Here is a 13,286-nt window from a genome sequence, read left to right as displayed (position 1 = left end):
CAGACAAAGAGAAAGAGAAACAAGAGACTCCTCGGGAAAAAAATGCAAAAAAAGGCAACAACAGACACGTGTGTGTGTGTGTGTGTGTGTGTGTGTGTGTGTGTGTGTGTGTGTGTGTGTGTGTGTGTGTGTGAGTGTGCGTGAAGTTCCATTGAGACATAGCAAGGAACAGTGTGTGCCACAAGGTGAGGTGGTGAGATGAAAGGAGAAGAAAAAAAGCCTCTGAAGTCTCTCGTCTTCCCATCCTGCCCTGAGAGCTTCCTGCTCGTCTGGCCCCAGAGGAGGAGAAGGACAGACAATGAAATGAGGTAGGACCAGAGGAAATCCTGACTGCTGCAGGAGTTTGTCCCATCAAGTTTACTCTCTTCCACATTTGTCTTGAAATATTATGTTGCTTTTAGCTGTTTGCTTCTCCTCTCCTCCCCCACCAAAAAGCTCTCTTTCTTTACGTTCCGTTATATCACCCCTGTTCTGATTCTCTGGCAGACTGTGTCGTCAACATTAGCATTAAGCCAGCATTAGCCGTCTGCTGTGTGCTCTTTTTCAGGCCTCCATTTTCCAGCTCAGCATCTGAGCGTAGATAATACAGTAACACCGCCGCCTTATCTCCTCAGAAATGACACACTGGACTCACGCAGTGTCAAACGGTGCTTCGTCCTGTTCCTATCTGATCCCAGACAGAAAATAAAAAACTGCCCTGCTGAGCCCTGAGTGTAAGACACAGCCCCAGATCTTTAATGGAATGTGTGTGTGTGTGTGTGTGTGTGTGTGTGTAGCTGAAATCTCCCTATCTTTGTCAGTTTTCACTACCAGTATTAGTATAATGAAGGGAGCACAGAGATAATCTGTCAGTGGATTTTTCTGTGACTACAGCATGAGGGCAAAGTCGGCAAAGGGCGTTGTGCTAAGACTCCTGTGAGTCATGTTGGGCCATACTGTCAAACTATCCTTCTCAACCACAGGTGTTGGTGGTCACACATGCTGACCTACCTACACATTTCAGCCATTTAGGGGCCAAACAACATGAAAAATGTTAAAATAATAGAGTTATTCCAGCGTCCCCCTCTCCCCTCCTACCTGTGAGCACAGGTCCTGAGGTTTCCCTCCCATGCCATGGGGCATCTCCCGGCAGCGCGTGGACAGGTTGAGGATGGCGGTGGCTGCCATGTGGGCAGCCTCCATGTCGTGACTGTAGTCAAAGCTGCTTTTGCTGCAGGTGCTGCTGGCGCTGCTACCGCCGCCCCCTCCGCCTCCTCCGGCTCCCCCTCCACCACCTCCACAGCTTAGACTGCTGCTGCTACTGCTGGGAGCGTAGGTGCTGGTGGTGCTGCTGGCTGAGCTGGAGTTCTTGCAATAGCGTTTGGCTGGAGGGACACAATAAAGAAATTCAAAAGTTACTGGGTTCAGGTCCGTCCATGTATGTATGAGATAATGATGAATGACAATGACATGATGATGGTGAAGTGGTTCATGTATGTAAGAGACAGATGCTCTAAACTAATCACAGACTCACAGAATTCAGGATATCTGAAAGGAATCTTACACTAATTTAAGAACAACAGTGCTTTCACTGCCGATCTTGCTCATTCATGCAACATAACCTTGGAAAAAGACCCTTATTGGTCAATTAAATTTGACATTTCGATTGACACTGTAATTCAAACACAAAAAGATCATCTTTTGACCCTGGAATACCTTCAACCTTTTGTATGCATCTATTTGAACAACAATATGGGAGAAAATCATCATGTAATGTCTAGTATAATTCGGTAAGACGGTACCATCATATCCTTTGGGGGAGGTATCCCTTTGTCCATGAACTTTGGGTGCGATGGCTCGTTTCCCATACACTTGGTGACTGTTGCTGCCGTCAAATGCACTGTAGTCGAAGCTGGTCTTGGAGTACTTCTCCAGCTCCTTGGCCAGGTTGGAGCGGGGCGTGCTGGTGGAAACATTGTTCTTGTAACCATACTGTGGATAGTCCAGTTGTTTGACAAAGCACATAGGCCTGGAAAATAAATGACGAGGGGGTGGAAGTTGGACCGAGGCACTGAACATTGCCCAGGGAAGGAGAGGAAACTTGGGGTTTGGTTAAAAATCGTCAGACTGAGGGGAAGAAGGGAAGGTTTAGAACATGGAGGGTGATGCGGTGAGAAGCTGGAGAAGTGACTTGGGGTGTGGAGGGTGCCAGAGCATGGATGTTTCCCTACTCTTCCTCTTAAAAACACAACCCTGCTATAAGTACTTTTCAAGTGCAGAGCATAAAAACAGGCCATACCGAAGCCACGCATTATTTTTTATTGCTCAGAACACTTCTGATGTGCTTTTATCATTTGATATGCATTTATAGTCTCAATCTAAGACCAGGAAAAAAATGAAATGTAAGATCTTATACCGCTGATGTTCAGTTGGATATAAATGTAAAATTTGCAATTACTTAAGACTTTTCATCACGGCATTTTCATGACTATCAAAGAAAATCTCATTCAAAAGCTCTGCCTTCGCTATGATAAATGAGGCCAATGTTGCTGAAATCTAATAAAGTGATTTGCCTTCAATGGTGAGCGGAGAAATGAACATGCTGTCTCTTGGGTGTATTCTCAGGGGACGTGAGAACATAAACATAAAACAAAAAGGGGAGCCGTTAAATCTCAATTACAGAATGTACGGGGGGAAAAAAAGAACAAAACATTCCAACATGGCACGAGCATTTCATTGTGTTTAAATCAGTACCTCTTGTCACAAAAGCCACATTCGATTGTCATATCAGTGAACTTACTTTACGATATTCTTGACTTTCATTGTGTAAGATGCGGGTGAAAGTGTGGAGTGAATACTACCTTAAGACTCTGTCTGAGGCCTGGTTGGACTTGGGGCCGTCACAGCCCTGGTGCTTCTCCTGGGCTTTAGCCAGCTTCTCGGCCGCAGCAATGGGACATCCTGACAGACTGAAATGAGAAAGCAACATAAGTGGCACTGTGGAACACACATTTTGATAGGTGAAAATGTTACATTGAATGCACATGCTGTAAAATGTTGGGCTTGTTAGAGTGCTTGTCAGCCAGTCTGCCAGGCTGAAAACAGCTCGAAAACAGCACATCTGCCTGTCAGCCAGTCAGTCCCAGCGTCTACCAGCCTAAAAGCACTCGAATGCAGTTCTGAAAGTCTCCACTTAAAATGCAAATTCATTAATTCAGCACTTTTAACAATTTAAGTAACAGCACTATTGACAACAGCTTGCATATTTCTGGCTGAACAGCGTTAGAATAGTCCTAGAATAGATATTCTCGTATGGATAAATGTACACGTTCATGAGCATTCTGCAGCTTGTTTACGTCAAAGCGCTGCTGCTGGGACACACAAGTTCACATTCACATGGGATGTGCAGCTGAAAGTATGTTCCAGTCGAATTAAGAGCTGTGTAACTTCCAACTGACAACTAACTGACCAAATGTGACAAAAGTTCATGTTCTTATCCTTAACCCCCATTATTCTCCATCCAGACTGTCAAGTATAGTGTGTCGGGCAGCGATGAAAAAATTATGTTTGACAATGGCCCGGAGCCAGTATGGAGTTGTGTTCATCAGCACCTTCCATTGCGTGAATGTGTGCAGGGATAACGGTGTGCATGAGGTGGGAAAGTGCGAAGTGTTATATGGATGTTTATATCAGCTCTTTTTAGTATAAGTGAAAGTTTACTGTGCGTGCCCACGTGTGTGCCCGTTTTGCGCTGCAGCATGGAGGCATCCTCCCAGGTCTGCACCTCTCCTGTCACCCTGGCTGAGTGGCAGAAAGGTGCTAATGGCTGCTGCTATGCCCGACTCCCTGAGCATCTGCTGTGGGTGACACCCCTCTTTCACTGTCACCTCGCCCCGTCTGACAGCAGTGGCAAGAGCGCCCCGCTATTTCAGTTACTCCCTCCAAACCTGCACCTGATAGAAACCGTTTTTCTATTATTTTTTTTTGTCATGAGCTGATAAATGATTTATGCTGCAGAAAGTGTGATTTGGTGCATTTTAAACAGTCCTAGTTAAAATATAGGATCATTAAACTTCTTTAATAACTTCCTAAAAGGCAACATTACGAGGGACACTGTAGTTATCCACACACAAGAAAATATGTGTTGGGGAAATAAAGGGGGTTTAACAATAATCAAACAAAAACAACTCAAAAAATGAGGATGGGAAAAATAATCCATTGAGAGAGTATGACCCAAAATAAGTCCCACTTTAAAAAAAAATTTAAAAAAAAAGAAAAAGGAGGTTCCAACATGAACAGTGCGGGTTTCATACAGACTGTGCTCTTACCTTCTGTGGGAGTTTCTGTTGCTATTGACATGGCCACGTCCCGTGCAGCCAGGCGTAGGACACTTAAGAACATTCTCATACATTGCCACAACTTCATACAGACAGGAGATAGGAGTGAAAGACAGGGAAGGTTAGGAGCCCCTTACAATCACGCATGAGCTCTATTAGTATGTGAGGAGCTTGGCATTATAAACATCATTAAGAAATGAGCCTGTGTGAACCCAAATGACCTCTTCTTCATTTTAATGAACACTAGTTTGAAAGGGCAGACAAGGTTTCCCACCATATTGCCTCCACTTATCCAGCTCTTTTAAATTAGTATTCATGGAATAGGGACCGTCATGAATAAAAAGATGTCATTTAAGTTTAACAGGACAAAGCCAGAAAGAGACAGGGATGGAAGGAAATTTTGGGCGTGCAAAGCGCAGAGCAACCAACAGCTAGCAATCATGCAAGAGGCAAGCCTTAAAATCAATGGAAGAAGCAGAGAGTTGTTGGAATACAGCTCCTTGATAGAGTGTGCTTTGTTATCATCAGCACGTTGTTAGGATAGAGAGTCCGGTCTTCGATACCGTTTACCATTAAAACAGTCCATAACTGTCTCAGATCCCCTCGGCAACCAGCCAATTAGATTAATGATCTATGGATGTCCGAGAGGAGCCGTCAGAGTAGCGAAGGCGGGGGTGCGGGGAAGGGTCGCCTCGACACCAGTGGTGTGCAGGGCCAAACCCCATTGGCATCAGCTTCATCATTATCACCCCCTTAAACTTTAACCCCTTATCATCCTCCTTCCCCTACATACTAATTGGTGTTCGCTGCAGGTAATTGGACAAAGCCTGGCACCTCAACGTGCCACAAGCCAATACATTATGCATATCCCATTTCTGCCCTCCCCTCTGCTAAGAGACAGATAGAACGGCAAGTAATAACGCCAACTTAACGCCACATTGATGTGCACATATAGCAGAACAAATAATGAAGCAAAATAAAATGTGGCTGCAAATAAGAAAATCACTAAATGAGTTAGAGAGACAAAAACAAGAACTCTGTGATGAAATATTTTTAATATTCTACACGGAAATATCCTACAGAAAAGAGCTACAATAAGCAGAAAAGGGAATCATCAAATTTGAGAACTAATTTAATAGTCATTTGTCACAAGGAAGAGTCTGGCTGCACTGTGTGATTTCCCAATTAAGCCACTGCATTAATAATACATTGTCCATTCAGTACAGCAAATGTGTTAACGAGGGGAGAGACAGAGCAAGTCTGCCCTGCAGACATTCACACATGTGTGACATGTACTACTATTTACCTTTAAAGTGATGAAGCAAGCTGTCCACATAAGACTACTGACCACCTAGGATTTACTTCAGCCACAGTAACATGTCACTCAGTGGCTGTGGTAACTAAAGTTGGCCACTTTTTTATACAGCAACAAAATTGTGTGCTTCACTCTAAAATATTCCTTTGTAGTTGGAGAAGAATGACTGAAGGCGATGGCACGCTTTGTGATTCACAACATCCTGTGCAGCGTTAGTGCTATCATTTCCCACAAAAGTCAGTCAGACACAAGGACTGAAGAACTGAAGGAGGAACGCAGACATCATACTCCAAAATCTCCAGTGACAATCAATTCAAGACCCTTCCAAATCCTTAAATGTGGCTGATCTTGGTCAAGGTCAACTGCGCCAAGTCATTTCAAATGTCTGCATCTCGGGTTAGGCACCTCAGTGTGGGTGGCTCTCCACAGAGCGATCTGCGACACTGCTGGTCTTTACAAGCCCGGCTTTAATGGTAACTAATTTCTATGCCATTGTTAAAACCCTCTTTTATTTTGATTGCCGCCGGGGTCATGGCAGATCATAAGTTGATTTTCATGCTCCGGTTAATGAAATGCGTAAAAAGGTGCTTTTATTGAGAAGTTTGCACAAGGTGAATGAGACTAAATAGCCAGGGTGAAGTCTCTAAAGGGAAATCTCACTTTTCATTCAAGGCTAATGTTTATTGCCATACCACTTGATCTGTGGCTTAGAGATATGACACTGCCTCTCTATTCAACAGGACTTAATTGAGCAAGGAATACAACTAAATGAATGAAATCCACGGCATGGGTGACTGAAGCACACCCACTTTTATCAAGGGTCACTTCGAAGTTTTGTGAAAAATAGAAAATTTAAGACTGAATTAATATGAAGACGATACACAAATGAATGAAGGACAAGCATGTGGCATTTAAACCTTTCTTTTCAGTCATGCATACACTCACACTAACCATGCTGTCAAAAAGCATGCAACCCATTCTGTATGTCCCCGAGAATGAGGAGACCAATAACGGGATGAGATTATCATGTGCTCTTAATCTTTGTCAGGCAGACACCGTTGATTAAAAAGTGCCATGCAGTAAGTAAATCACTAGTTGACAGCTCTTGACCATCTCACAGATTGCTGCATTGTCAGTGTAATGTTAGCACATTACACATTACGGCCTCACTTCCCACCTCATCACTACAGAACACTAGGTAGGCAATCAGCAAGCAAAACCGTGGCCCCGTGCAAAAGGTCACAGGAGAAGTGCAGCTGCAACCCATCTGACCGACCCAAAAAACCCACCTCCCCCACCCCCCCATCGGCAGCGCCGTATATCAAACACAGTCTAAAAACGACACTAAGTACACAGCACACAGAACGAGCCCAACACAGCAGTGATCACGGGTACCATGCTGATTCCTGAACATCAAAGAACATGAAGGACAGGGGGTTGGGTAAATAAAATAAACCAGTGTTTGGCAGGCGTGTGACTGATATGCTTACTTTCTGGTGGCACCCGGTCTTTGTGCGGACAGCCCGACAGGCTCCGATGGTGGGGGTACAGGCCGGTCACATGACCCGTGCCGTCACAGCCGGGTGTCGGACACCGGCTCTCCTTCTTGTCTGCACGAGAAGCATCTGTGAGCGGAAAGGTAAAGAGTGGCGATTACATGTGATGCAATAAAACTGTACTGGTGGCTTGTCTCAGGATGCAGCCTATTAGAAGTCAGCGCTATGGCAGCCACTAGTCAAATGCAAGTTCCAGCCTAGAAATATATATGAAGAAATAAATGGCAATGATATATATATACACACACACACACACAGTGGAGAGGCTCAAATCACCAAAACTTGTAATTAGTGGGCGACTCTCTCTACTTGTCAACAATAACTAATGCCACAGTTAAAACAAAGACACCGTATGGCATGAAGACAGGTACAGCTGTAATGCTGCTTTGCTTGTATATAGCATATATTATATACTTTATATTATGGCTATATTGTTGCTATTGCCAAAGACGTCACTTCTACATGAATCATGATCCAAGTAGATTAGAAGCCAGTTCTCCCAGCCACAGAACTTCAGCTTGGGGTTGTTAAGTTTGGAATCTATTTTGCCCAGCCAATCAAAACGTTAGGAAGCTCTAGAGGAGCAACTGAAATGTAGTGATACAAGTTACCTCAGTGACGCTGAGCTGATTTAGTTTGAAGCAAAATGGCCGCCGCCGCGTGTTGTACATATTGCGTCTGTTGCAGGATTTAGGATTTGAGAGTCACCAGGCTACTTTTTAACTGTTCATATCCCGTGACTGCATAATTTAAAAAAAGATGATTTCATCAATTTCTTTTGTATTTCTCTCAAAGACCCAAGACCTGAAAATAATAGTACTTTAGTTAGAGAAATACTTCAACTTAGTGAAATGAAACCAAAGAACAAAAAATGTGGTACATGAGCAATTTTTTACTAAACAAAAAACATAAGAACAACTAAATGAGTAAGTTTCAGGATTGATGACAATGGTCCACTTACATTATCCCCTGGATGTTTCCTAAAGAAGTGATTGCACATTTGTGTAAATATTTTCTAACCCAGACAGTAATCTATTCAAGTGGACATGTAATATTAAGTGAACCTTCTTCTGAATCATTTACAGCATTATACTGCACAGAAAAGGCTGTTGGGCCGATGGAAATTCTACATGAGAAAGGGTTTGGAATTACGGAGGATAGTTGATCAGTTGTATTACTGCAGAGCAAAGGAAAATAACCTCACAATAGCTGAACATGGTGATCACACACAAATAAGGCAACAGATGTAGCACAGCTAAAGTATCGAAAGATGTGTCTAAGATGTCACTGAGGACTAAAGTTTTTTATTGTTAATGAAAAAAAAAGATCTAAGCTGAAGGAGGTTTGGTTTTTTAAACACACAATGGACATTTGTATTTCTCTTATAATTATTAATTTGTAAAGTGTGCTTTCATAAAAATATGTCCTAGATTGACTTTTAGTAATAGTTGGTTTCTGCTGGCAGTTTTCCATTAATGTACCTCTGGCTTCATGTGTGGTGAACACATTTAAAATCAAATCAGTTTTGTCAACTGTTGAAACTAAACACATCTGACATTATCTTTATTTACAGATCATTATTTGTTCCTGCATGCGTTCGAAGAAGCAGAAGGAAGACAGACAAGGACAAATATTTAATAATTGGATTGATGAACATGAAGTCAGTTTTTACTCTCATTAGACTGCTGGTGACCTTCAACACAAAGGTTCATGTTTTCAGTTAAGTTTCAATAAAACTGCATCACACTTTTCTTCATTGAGACCACGCCACATGGCAGTGTGTTGAGCTGAGATGACAATGAGGGTCCAAACACACCAAACACACATGCACACACACCGGATGAGATTGTCTTTCTCTCTCCAAAACCTGGTTCTCCTATTTCTTCCAAACCCAGATCAGATATGGTTACCACCAAAAAGCAGCGATGCCACGCCGTGCCAACTGGCACTGTTTCTGGAAATGCAACCGTTCACCTTTAAAATAGTTTGACTCTCAAATAAGGTCAAGATTCTTCTTACTGTAACTATGCTCCTTGCCATCATTGTTTGAAATGAAAATTCTAGCTAATAATATATTTTCACAGCAGAGGTCACAGATGTATCAGATGGTGTGTTTAATTTGGAATTTTTTCAGTGACTGAAACGTTGAGGAGATAATGTCAGGACTGGGAAATGACTATAATCTTACACCACAGACAGACAGACAGACAGACAGACAACTGATTAAAGTTTCAAAGGTCTGTGTAACTTGGCAGCTCCAAATAAGGCTCTTACTAAAAAAACAAAAGAAACCCATAGGTTGTGTAAGGACATAAACAAGAAGGATCAAGTGTGGAGGGAAGGGGGGTTAGAACGGGACAAAACTGAGATTGAACGCAGGATACACCTACTCATACATTTACAACTGAGTCACCAAATGAAATCCCATGTCTCATTCATCAAAAAAACACCTCATTATCCTCTGTGGCTGTCATCCATCTATGTCACGTTAGGGGCATATGAGTTTGGTACAATATTGCTATGTCATGTCTGGCTCTTCTGTCTGGCACCAGTGCAATAAAGGCAGGGAAATTTCATATTGATAAGAAACTCGGTCTGAATGTAAAATATGGCTTCTTTATAATAGCTGCTTTTGAGGGTTATTATTACATTCACTGTTAATGTTTGAACAGTATGTCGGACACAAGTCTCCATTTCCAAACACATGAATGCACGTGCATGCAGACACGATGCCTACGTGCTTTGACTGCCACACTTCTATTGCAGAAAGTGCAGGCAGCCAAGTGGAAGGCATATTAGAAAGCAGGGGATATTGATTGTGGCTGGGGACGGTCTATGCTTTGCATAGCAAATGGCCTCCATTACCATACCATCTCTGGATAATTAATGTGCAGTCAGTGGGCCTGTCGTTCGTTATCGGTCATTCTGATACTGTTCAATTTTCATCTCGACCTCATGCTTCTTTTAGGGAGCAAGGCTGTTCTCTGAAGCCCCCTTGGCCCCTCCCCATGCCACGCTCTGATTTATAAATGACACACAAGAACCCTGGTCAACGAGTGTCTGCTGCTATCTCGCCTGAGGAAAGATGTTATCGTGATGCAACTGTCTTTCGTCCTCTCATTATTCCAACATTAGCCAGACACAGAGGCCATGGAAGGCTCTTCAAATTAGCATTTGTGTGGCATTTAAGTCGGAATATAAACCTGCTGTGAGTTGTGTGGCATTTAAGGTGCAATATCATCCTGCTGTGAATTCGCATGCTCTTATTTGTTGCTCTACTCTGATATCGTCCTTATGGGAGGAAATTTTTTAACCTAGTTAAGTCTGAATATTGTTGCGGTAAAGGATATAATGAGAAGAATAATTAAGAGTTAAGAAAGGAGTTTGCAATCAGGCCACTGTGAATACCAGTGGAATTTTCCAAGCACACCCTATATACTGTACAACGAGTACCACTAATGGACTACTAGTCTTTTTAATGTATGATTAGCTAGATTTGTTTATTAGTCTTTCTGGGGAATTAATAAGTATGAATGTGAGTAGTAGGTCATAGGTATCAAACACAAATGTCTTCCCTCTTCCTTCAGAACGACTCCAGAGGTAGAAGGCCTTTATTTTGTAGTTTTCTTCTCCCAAATGCTTGCGCGGGTTTAAAAATAGGCAGCTTTACCCCAAGCTGCATCACAGGGATGAGATTTGCGGCCCTAACAGGCCGTGCAGATTGCCATTACTTATGCCTGACAAGCCTACCCTCTGATGTTTCCATGCTGGCCTATTTTAACAACATAAGCTGCTGCTGCCGCTCCCGCTGCTACCGAGATGCGAATTTCCAAATTGGCTGAAAAAGCTTGTCCTGGGGTTATAGTGAGGTTCCCAGAATGCATGTGGGTTGTCTAGTCTCCAGTACATGATAGATAAAATACAGAGCCAAACATTGGCAGACAAACATTTTACCTGAGCATGTGAAATAAGGTAAACATGTCACACTGTTGATATGGTTTCCAATGTAATCTTGGTGTGCATCAGAGCGTGTCCACATTTGAAAGCACCACTCACCTTTATGGTAGAAAGGCTTCTTCATACCATCAGGAAGCCGGGCTTTACGCTCAACACCGTAGCCGTGCCGCGGGCCGTGGTCTTCATGGGTGTACCTCACCCCATCTCTTCTGGCGGCCTCCGCTGCCATTTTATCCCTCATGGCCTTGGCGCGTTCCGACTCTAGTGCAATGGCCTTCTCTAACAAGGACAGATTACCCTTTGTCATGTCAAATACTTCTTCCGATCGATCTGACGTCACAGATGCCGTGTCCTCATCAAAGTCCCGGTGGCTGGAGTGATAACGGTCTTCCTGTGCACAACTGGAGAAGGCCTTGGAGCGTGGGCTCAGCTGCTCCTCGAGCTTCATGAGATTGTCCATGTCAGAATAGTTCCTATCAAGTGTCCGCCTGTCGTCTTGGCTATCATGGAAATTCACATAGCCATGATGCTGAGGCTGTTGATTGGGATCCCCGCATGAGAAATGATTTTGCTGGGGTATACCGTTTCGGTCGCTGGGCTTTGTTTCACTTAGTTTCCGAGCCAGGTCAAAGCATTGGTTTCGTAGGCACTCCAGACTGCTTAAACACACTTCCTCATCGCTGTTTTCTATTTGTCCATTACTCGTGGTCTTAACTTGTCCATTACTACCGTTGTGAGCATTGCCCCCAATGTGGGTACAGTCAGTCTGGCCCCCGTTCCCAGCTGTGCCATCCTCATACTCTTGTCCATCTAAATTGTCTGACAAAACCGCACCGTGACCCTGCGCCAGCAGTTTAAGGGAGTCCACAGTCTCCCGAACTACATCACTGTCAACGTCCAAACTCAGATCGCCCCTTTGTGTTTCATCCCCCTCCCCCTCCTCTTCCTCCTCTTCTTCCTCCTCCTCTTCCTCCTCTTCCTCGTCCTCCTCTTCGTCATCCTCCTCCTCTTCCTCCTCCTCCTCCTCTTCCTCCTCCTCCTCATCCTCTTCGTCCTCAGCGCTGTTAGAGGAGTTGCTGTTCATCTCTGACTCTGTCATGGCGCGGTTGGCCGCATCTTCTGCGATCTTGCCCAGGTTGAGGAGGGACTTGGCCACAAGTTCATCGTAGTTTTCGTACTCGTCATTGTTATTGTCGTCCTTCTCCGTTGTTGGGCCAGATTTGGCATTGTTGCCGCCACCTCCACCATCACCCTCGCCCCCCTCGCCAGTGCTCATCTGATCGTCCTCTGTTGGAGAGAAAGAACAAATGTCTTGTAATTTCATTTCCGTCATTCTATTTTACTGGTAAATCAGATTTCTAGGCTTGGTCCATCTAAATTGGATAAGGAACTCTTTGCTTCCCCTAATAATTTACTTTGAGAGTCTTAACAGCAGCTTGCGTTCTGAATTGTGAATCAGCACAGGAAGTTAAATATAGTGGTTTGGGAAAGTTCCAGAGAAAGATGCTCTGCTAAATAAGAATCTATGAAACATGGCACTATATCTTTGGCAAGTCTTATTTTTACCCTAATTCCCTAGATTTCTTTAGAAACAGATATTCATAGGTCATATGATTAATAATATTACCGAAGGATCCTGTAAATAGCTGCAAATGAAATGACATTTTATTCATTGTTTGGCACTGTAAAATCAAAATACTGTGAAAATCTTTGAATTAACGAGAACATTTTTACAGGAGAGTCCAAAACATGACAGAAAATATGATGTTCCATCTGTAACACGATGAACCCCAGTCAGTAGCTATTCATCGTTTGCTAGTAAAGTTCTTTTTTCATTCAATCATCAGTATCTTTAGAATCCCTTTCAGTGCCTAATTGATTCTGACAGACTGCAAAAGGTTACTGAACCTCTTCTGTCAGTAATTTCAAGCACTCACTCCTGGAGCACTTCCAATCTATCCTTTCACATTTCCGCCCTGAGCCGCCAAGAGCACATCACTCACATTGGCGTCACATTTGCCACTTACATTCCTGCAGAGAAAATTAACCCAAAGCCCCCACCAGCTCCCACCCTCATGAACACACAGATTATAAATGAGGGTTCTCATCACTTTTGGTAAGAACAAGCAAATCACAAAAAAC

The 13,286-nt window shown here is 43.3% G+C and overlaps 1 protein-coding gene across 10 annotated transcripts in view; it reads right to left on the bottom strand.

Annotated features, from left to right (window-relative positions):
• Positions 1-13,286, bottom strand: part of myt1lb (myelin transcription factor 1-like, b) — an 86,245-nt gene that overhangs the window by 16,858 nt on the left and 56,101 nt on the right. For 9 of the 10 annotated variants that reach the window (XM_047611511.1, XM_047611510.1, XM_047611512.1 and 6 more), the window contains 6 exons: positions 11,244-12,431; positions 7,122-7,256; positions 4,308-4,398; positions 2,841-2,948; positions 1,782-2,008; positions 1,078-1,364 (listed from right to left, as the gene is read on the bottom strand). In XM_047611511.1, coding sequence (XP_047467467.1) covers positions 1,078-1,364; positions 1,782-2,008; positions 2,841-2,948; positions 4,308-4,398; positions 7,122-7,256; positions 11,244-12,431 — 2,036 coding nt within the window. The remainder of the gene's footprint in view (positions 1-1,077; positions 1,365-1,781; positions 2,009-2,840; positions 2,949-4,307; positions 4,399-7,121; positions 7,257-11,243; positions 12,432-13,286) is intronic. The other variant, XM_047611514.1, reaches the window with a different exon arrangement.

This window comes from Mugil cephalus, chromosome 17 (genome assembly GCF_022458985.1).
Source record: "Mugil cephalus isolate CIBA_MC_2020 chromosome 17, CIBA_Mcephalus_1.1, whole genome shotgun sequence".
Classification (NCBI taxonomy): Eukaryota; Metazoa; Chordata; class Actinopteri; order Mugiliformes; family Mugilidae; genus Mugil; species Mugil cephalus.
The sequence above is the reverse complement of the archived record's forward strand: the minus strand, read 5'-3'. Positions and strand labels throughout refer to the sequence as shown.